This window comes from Prunus avium, chromosome 3 (assembly GCF_965620075.1).
Source record: "Prunus avium chromosome 3, drPruAviu1.hap1.1, whole genome shotgun sequence".
Classification (NCBI taxonomy): Eukaryota; Viridiplantae; Streptophyta; class Magnoliopsida; order Rosales; family Rosaceae; genus Prunus; species Prunus avium.
Genome location: NC_142286.1, coordinates 32,475,141 through 32,483,170, shown reverse-complemented (window position 1 = coordinate 32,483,170; position 8,030 = coordinate 32,475,141). Strand labels below are relative to the sequence as shown.

Below are 8,030 nucleotides of genomic sequence, written 5' to 3'. Positions count from 1 at the left end.
TAATTTTGTGCACTTAACAAATCAAGTTAAGATTTAAAACATGATTTAGTACGGTGTATTCAATTTATATTTTAAATGATTTTAAAAGAGTTATAAAGTTGATGGAGTTTAATTGAGTTTGACTGAATTCTACAAACTCCATATAGATTTTGACTGAAATTGTGTATAGATTTTAATTGAGTGTCTTAGGGGGGTGTATTCAATTTAGATTTTAAAAGATTTTAAAGAAGTTTAAAAGTTTAGGTGTATTCAATCACGATTTTATGGAAGTCTATTCAATTCTTGGTGTATTCAATTCAGACTTTTTAAACTCCATTCAAATTTGGATGTATTCAATCATGACTTTAAAAGACTTGATAAAAGTTTGGGTGTATTCAAAAACTCATTGATTTTAAAGGAAATACAAAAAAGTGGTGGATTTCGTTTGATAATAGACTAATTTTAGGCCATGACAAATCTTTGCTTCCCCCTCGAGATTTTGATAGATATATTATTTTATTCTCAAAATATGATTTTTCACCACTTCTACTACCACCATCTTATCAAGACTATCACCATAGTCATCATCGTGCCACCACCACCACCACAGTCATTGTCATTGTCGCCGCCACCACCACCGCCATCTCCGCCACCCCCTAGCACTACCACCATCCACCGCTGCCCCCACTACCAGCCACACCATCACCCCCACCATCACCACCACTACCACCAACGCCATCACTGCCACCGCCGCCACCTCCACCACCATTGCTGCCATCGCCACCACCACCATTGCCGCAATCGCCACCACCCTTACCCCCACCTCCACCACCACTACCACCCCCGCTATCAGCCCCACCGTCACCACCACCACAACCACTGCCAGCATCATCATCATAATTGCCATTGCCACCTCCACCTCCACCACCTCACTCCCACCGCCACTACCACCCCCACTACCTCCCCCACAAACCACCATCGCCACCGTCATTGCCATCACCACCATCGCCACCACTATAAACTCCATTAAAATCAATAATAAATTTCTAAGACACTCAATTAAAATCTATACACAATTTCAGTCAAAATCTATATGGAGTTTGTAGAATTCAATCAAACTCAATTAAATTCAATTAAACTCCATCAACTTTATAACTCTTTTAAAATCATTTAAAATATAAATTGAATACACCGTACTTAGAAATTTATTAAGTCTTTTAGAGTCATGATTGAATACACTCAAACTTTTATGAAGTCTTTTAAAGTCATGATTGAATACATCCAAATTTGAATGGAGTTTAAAAAGTCTGAATTGAATACACCAAGAATTGAATAGACTTCTATAAAATCGTGATTGAATACACCTAAACTTTTAAACTTCTTTAAAATCTTTTAAACTTCTATAAAATGGTGTCATGTAACCATTGAAACTATGGTCCCAAAACCGTACTCTCTAGACGAGAGTTGTATTTGCTTTTACAGAAGTCATGATACAGCAGAACTCTATTAGCCTAAGCAGATAAGTGTCACGTAAATGGCTGAGGCTTATCAACCATTAAGTTTGTTTTTGTTATTTGCTATTGGTCTTGTTGATTCTTCAAACACAAGATAATCAGATTTTGAGATGCTCGAGACCACTGTCTTTTGCATCAACAACAAAGCATCTAATATAATATCACCTTTATGAAAACTAGACAACACAAACCACCGTCCATGCAAGGGCAACTCTTTAAAATTACATTTTCAAATAGTTTAAGCACCAGAATCTATTAGAAACCCGGGCTTTGCTACCGTCGGTGCTGGATCTCGCGCTAATCAATAGTTCACAGTCATCCACGTACGTGTGGATCGGATCGGCGATGATTTTTAGCAAAATAAATTTAAATAACCAACTATAACATGGAAGGATACAATATATGCCTTTTTACTTCAAATGCTCACATACTTCATGTGGACGCACCAAGGGACAAGAGGGGTCAATTGACCCCTTGGGATGCCGGCGTTTGGCTGTGGAGGTCTCAGGCAAGCAGTTGCAGACCCCTTGGCCAGCAGCTTGTTGACCCCTTGAGTGCACCGAACGTGCACGACAAAAGTCCCCACAGAGAGAGAGAGAGATAGAGGTGGGTTGATGGGTTACAGCGATGGTAATGGGTGGGTGAGTTTTAATTTTGGACAAAGATAGAGAAATGGAAAGGCAAGGCACAGCAGATCAAAGGGAATTTGTGTTGCAAACTGTTGACATTGGTAAAATTCCCATGTGGTGTAGTAAATGGGGCAGCAAGTTCTGGTTTTGGAGGAAGTCATGTTGCATTAAATGAGTGGTTGAAATTGAACATATTTAGGTCTTCACTTGAGGCTGCCGACACTGGTGTAGAGTATGAGAAAAGTCTTGCTTTTCACATTGAGCAAATGGCCTATAATATACAGCAGCTGATTCATTTAGTGTGTGGGGCATGCAAGCGGTGTGTGCTTGTGGGTCAAATCCAAACTGAGAGTTGAGGCTTACGGGAGTGTAAGTGGGAGTGGGCTGCTTGTGAGATGCAAGCAAGCAGTCCCACGAGCTCCAGCAAAATCAAGAGGGGTTTCGCTTGGGTTCACTTGGGTATCAAGTGGGGAACAACAACTCAGGTGGTGTGTGTGTTGTTTACATACAAGGGAGTTGTGGTGAGAAAGCATGGTGTTCAATAGAGAGCACGACAGAGAAGGAGAGTGGGTTGCTTGTGAGATGCAAGCAAGCAGTCCATAAACTCCTGGAGGATGTTTCAGCTGGGAGTTATCTGGGTTCATCAAATGTTCAAGGGAGGGTATATCTTTTGGGAAGTGACAGTGTGCTTTGGGAAATACTGTGAGTGGGTGTACCAGAGACTCGGGTTTGGGTATAAAACTCGAGTGTTATATTGGGTTATGTTGATTTAACTCAATATGTATTTTGTACGGTTACTATTCTCATTGACAGACTGTCCGGGAATGCAGGCAGGTTTTTGCTGAACCTCGTAAATTCTTGGTGTGTTCTCTCGTGTATTTACGCATTGTCATCTTGAGCTTGTTGGTTTATTTATTTATTTTTCTTATCGGGATATGCTGTGACGAGGAGGAAACCGGTGTTTCCCCAACACAAACCAGAGGAGCAAAAGAGTCACTGCAAGAAGAGCCACCACCGACAGAGAGTTCGACTGGAGAGGGGTAAAAAAGAGTCTGTCTTTGATTTGTGTTGTGTCGTGAGCTATACTCTCTTTTGTCTTTTTTGTCTTTTAATTTTTTTGCTTTTCTAAAGGTCTAGTTTGCTTTGAAAACAACATAAAAATATAGAGTTTTTCTATTTAAACCCTCACTTGTCTTTGTTCACCCCATATTCTAAGTTCACCCCAACTTCTAATTCTAATTTTCACAATTTCTAAGAAAACCACACTATCTTCCCAAACTACCTCTAAATACACACCCAACAAAAAAAATAAAAATAAAAAACTTATCAACCTCACACCCCACACCCCACAAAAACTTAACATGCATATTAGTGTTTTTTTTAAATATTTGCATTTCAAAATGGTTTTGATTTTGTTTACCTCTGCATATGATCAAATATCTTATCAAAAATTGCATTCATGTGGGAATTGGTTGTTGTATCTCTGCGTTTTGCAGCACCTAGCAGAAATAATCATTTTATTATTCCAGTGAAATCATTCATGTGTGTGTTTTTCAATTGATTTTCCAGGAATGAAATTGTTAGTGTTGTGACCAAAACTAGGAAGAATGTGAAGAAATTCAAAGTAGGTGATCGTGTAGGAGTTGGGGTCGTAGTGGGTTCCTGCATGAAATGTGAGACCTGTGACCAAGACTTGGAGAACTACTGCCCTGGAGCAATATTTACCCATAACTCACACAATCACGACCGAATAAAAGTCTTTGAGCATAACATCCTCAATAATTCTGGGAGGAGTCCCAAACCAAGAAATAATCTCACATTATATACCTTAATTGACGATCCACAAGTGGTGGGGTGTGTGTATAGATGTACTAGGGTTAAGTATTAAGTTAGATGATCTTTTTTGTCCTTTTACACAATAATAAATCTTAAGAGCTTAATGATTTAAGTATTGAGGTAAACAAAGAAAAGTGTGGGATTTAAATAGAAAAACTCAAACTATAATATTAAAAGTATTAAAAGTAGCAAAAGTTTAAGTGGCAGGGAATGGGAAGAGGAATGTAGGCACGCCAACAACATCAAACATGTTATATTATATGTAGTATTTTTATTTTTTTTATAAAAGTTGAGAAGGTACGGAAGAGAGGATTGGGGTGAATGTTGCAAAGAGTGAAACTGTTGTTCACCCGTTTTGATTTGTCTCCTGTGACAGTAGGGTAAAGTTCCCCATTGTCTTGAAAACCATTGACTGGTCAACAAGTCAACTTTCTTTAGTGTGCAAGCGTGCCATTGCTAGCAATGAAAATCCTAGCAGACTTCTTTAAAAATAAATAACTTACACCCCAAGTTACTGATTTTTGAACAAGCGACTGTGAATTTGGGTGAGGAATATCTCCCAAGTAAGTTCTTTTCCTGCCTCAGACTGGTGAGGACTTCACAATTTTTTCCAGTACAAAACTGGTAGTTCTTACCAGAATAAATGATAACAGAGTGAAACGCTTTCAGGCAGAACTCCTTTTTACAAAGCTCAAAAAGGAAAAATTGACTATAAAAAGACAAAAAGAGGGCTGTGCTTCCATTTCTGTCTGGGTAGATACTTCTGCTCTGGGCTGGACTGGGTATGCCTGTGCTAGACTGGACTTTCAACAACTTCAGCTACTAGGCTTTAGCTGCAAATCGATACCAAAGCTGGAGTTTGGCAGAGCTTTAATCTATTTCAAGCCCTGGAAGGCTTTTAGATGGGCAGAACTAGGACTTCTTCAGTCTAGAAAGGGGGCAGAAGTGGCTGGACTTAAGCTGGAGCTGTACTGTGGTACCTGTGCTGCTTAGTCAGGGCTCTCCATAAATTTGTTCAGGTTTTCGTATTTGTGAAAACTCAAACCCTGCTTGCCTTGGCTTTGCTGAACCAAATTTGTAACGAGAGAAATCTCGTTTTAATTGATTTTCTTTTAAGTCTGGAAACTAAAAGCTTTGACTTGTAGCTGGCTTCTCTTATGGCTTAGCTAGCTTTTGGTTGCTTCAATTTGCTTGAAGGTTCTCTGAGATCAAGTGATCATTTTGAGTGTTTGTCTTTTGACTGATTTTTTGGTTGTGTTGATTGAATGTGTGTGCTCTGTTCACTCTCTCCTGTATTTATAAGAAATGCTTTTGGGAGCGGGAGTTTTAATTCTTTTAATAATGGGCGGCAAACAATCTCAAAAGATCTTTAGTTTTAAGAGAAAAAGAAAGGGAGTTCTATCCATTTTCTGGCAGTTAGGCCCTCAATGATCATTTCCTGAGACCGTCACTTCCCTGTATTTTGATGGGGCGTCATACCTCCTTTTTCCAATCTAACTGCTTTTCAAACCATGATGGTGAGTGTGATTTTCCATTTCTGCGACTCCTTGTTTCCTGCTTTTCTTTCTTCTAGAAAACACAATCTGCATATCCTTTGAGAATAGTGTCTGCCGAGTTTTCTATATATATATATATATTTATATATATAAAAAAGGATTTTCATCTTTCTTTGCCTGTAAAAGTCTGGAGAAATTTTCTGCAAGCGTGTATTCATAAATTCTTGTAACTTCTCTTTGTGACTTAGTTGAAATTTTTGACTTTTCAAAGTCAGGTAAGTCACGTGAGTATGTTTCTCTTTTGGGCCTCTCTTTTCCTTCTTCAATTTAAAACCTGCCAAGCCCATTTTGGTTTCGAGCTTGATTTAGGTTCCTTTCGAGGCCCAGGTTTCTTCTTGGTTTTGACTGCTTACAGGCCTCCAATGTCTAGGCCAAGTGTATCGTTTTGGCTTGTTTAATTTTTTAACGGGCTGAGCGCGTCGATGGGCTGAGTGTGTCAATTTTAGGTCTGAACAGGTGGCCTGTCAAAAAAACGATGTGGGCTTTTGACTTTGGACTGGGCGCACCAATTTTAGGCCCAAGCAACTGTGAAAAAGAAAATGGGAGGTATTGTTTTTTGTTTTTTCTTAATTTTCTTTTATAAAGTGGGGGGTTGGGCTTGTTTCATTTTAATTTTTTAAAATATAATTGTAGTCTCTATACATTATAATTTTATTCTTTAGAAAAAATGATATTCTCTTTTTGATGATACATTAACAAAAGTGCCTAAAATTATTAAAAAATAAATGATTTATGAAGCTATAATGCAATGTTTTTAAAAGAAAACTCATAGTGTACAATTGAAGTTTGGATGGAAAGTACTATTTTTCAGTTTTTTTTTAATGTTATTTTCTTCTAAAAAAATTTCGAAGCTTTTACATTGTAACCCCCTCCACCCGAGAATCCTAGATCCGCAATTGTTCTTGCATGCCTTTTACTTCAAATGCATACTATTTAAAGCATCTGATATATCATCACTTAGAGTGCTAGTTGTTTGGTTGCAAGCAGGCTTTAATTCATGAGAAGTTTCATGTTTCAGAGAAAATTTGAAGGTGTAGCATTCATTGAGAGGAAACTTTTTGTTGCTCTGGATGCCTCCTCCTCTCTTGTTGTGGTAACCAGGGTAGTTCGACTTTTCGAACCACACTTTCTCTTTCAGAACCAGGCCGGCCTTCTCTGCAAGCTCCTTTAACTTCCATTGATCGTAGGGGTAGTCATCCCTGTGTGAAACATGAACTTCCCCACCTTTGCTGAGCATCCCACGGGCACTTTTGAAGAATGCTTTCAACAAATCCCTGTGCATTCTAATTCAATAGAACCCCCCAAAATTGATCACTAAAGAGCAGAGTAATTAAGTAACTAACCTCGTTTAGTGGCTCGGTCTGGATACTAATGTCCTAATCGCTATTTAGCAAACTTATAAATGTTGGGACAACATACCAACATATTGTATATTAGAAGTCCCATTTAGAGTGACGAAGCTCATAAGTACTAGCTTAGACTCAATTCCAATCCAGTGCAAACCGACCCACCAAAACAAGATATATATATGTGTATAATACATGTATAGCATATGAAAAATTAATAAAGAGCTTAAACGAAGCCGCCATTAGATTAAACAAAATTGATTAACCGTGCAATATATATGACAAGATAATTGGAAATGAAAGCTTTCGGTTATATGAAAGCAATTGTGACAAATTTGATCAACTTGGTCACTTACTGTATGAGCTCATCGTCTCTTTCGCATAGCCAAGAGTAATGGCCTGCATGAGGAAAGTTGAAGATGATAATATCAAACTTCATGCGCATAAGGGTGGGATGCTGGTGCATTTCATACACATCAACTTCATATAACACCAAGCATCCTCTTCTCTCCAACTCTTCCAAATGTGCCTCACTGCTCCAATGTTCCGTCCATAAAGTATCTGAAATTCAAAAAAAAGAAATTTACATTGATTAAATTAATTAGCTAATGTGAAACAAAAGAAGAAAATTAAAAACAGGGTATATCTGAAAAATGTACCTTCAGATTCAAGAGTGGTAGCCACCATGTTTGCGGCAGAGCGAAAAGCTCGAGCCAAACAAGCAGAAAATGAGAAGTCTCCCTCTCCAACCAACAAGATCTTTTGAGAGCTAGAGTAGTGTCCTATTTGTCTGTTTTTCTCACCCATTATTGATTTAAACTCAAGTTTCTGCAAATACTGTATTCTCATGGAATGACTTATTTCACTTTATATAATAGCACTGAGAGAGCTAAAGGGACTGTGCTTAAATGAAGGCTTTCAATACAGATGGTAGTTTCCAACAAAATAAATAAAGAGAGAAGACGAAAAGTATCTTGTGATGAAGAGTAGTGCAGGAGGAGGAGGGAGACAAGAAGATGAAAAGTTTGAGAATATTTTTATTTGTTAAAAGTTTGAGAATATTTTTATTTGTTAAAAGTTTGAAAAACTAATGGAATTTATAAAAAACAAAAAAAAAACAAAAAAAAAAACTAGAGTGGCGACTGAGGTAAGGGTAGGTGGAGGTGAGTA

The 8,030-nt window shown here is 38.0% G+C and overlaps 1 protein-coding gene and 1 long non-coding RNA gene across 3 annotated transcripts; one reads left to right on the top strand and one right to left on the bottom strand.

The window, feature by feature from the left end:
• Window positions 1-1,664: 1,664 nt before the first annotated feature.
• On the top strand, window positions 1,665-4,301 carry LOC148295966 (uncharacterized). The gene is made up of 2 exons (XR_015834309.1): window positions 1,665-3,162; window positions 3,692-4,301. It is a non-coding gene; the product is annotated as an uncharacterized LOC148295966 (long non-coding RNA).
• Window positions 4,302-6,236: 1,935 nt separating this feature from the next.
• LOC110755608 (uncharacterized protein At4g26485-like) lies at window positions 6,237-7,895 on the bottom strand. 2 transcript variants are annotated; one of them, XM_021956836.2, is made up of 3 exons: window positions 7,520-7,895; window positions 7,217-7,421; window positions 6,237-6,788 (listed from the first exon to the last, which is right to left on the bottom strand). In XM_021956836.2, exons 1-3 carry the CDS (start codon window positions 7,707-7,709, stop codon window positions 6,428-6,430), a joined length of 756 nt encoding a protein of 251 aa, XP_021812528.1. In that variant the 5' UTR covers window positions 7,710-7,895; the 3' UTR covers window positions 6,237-6,427. The 2 variants fall into 2 exon arrangements, with proteins under 2 accessions (XP_021812528.1, XP_021812527.1); XM_021956835.2 differs by having other exon boundaries at window positions 6,238-6,797.
• Between the last annotated feature and the right edge of the window lie 135 nt (window positions 7,896-8,030).

Coding starts and splice junctions, on each gene's coding strand:
- LOC110755608 (XM_021956835.2), bottom strand. CDS start 7,709: ATGAGAATACAGTATTTGCAGAAACTTGAGTTTAAATCAATAATGGGT. Junction 7,422..7,519: donor TACCACTCTTGAATCTGAAG/GTACATTTTTCA, acceptor TTTGAATTTCAG/ATACTTTATGGACGGAACAT. Junction 6,798..7,216: donor AGAGACGATGAGCTCATACA/GTAAGTGACCAA, acceptor CTATTGAATTAG/AATGCACAGGGATTTGTTGA.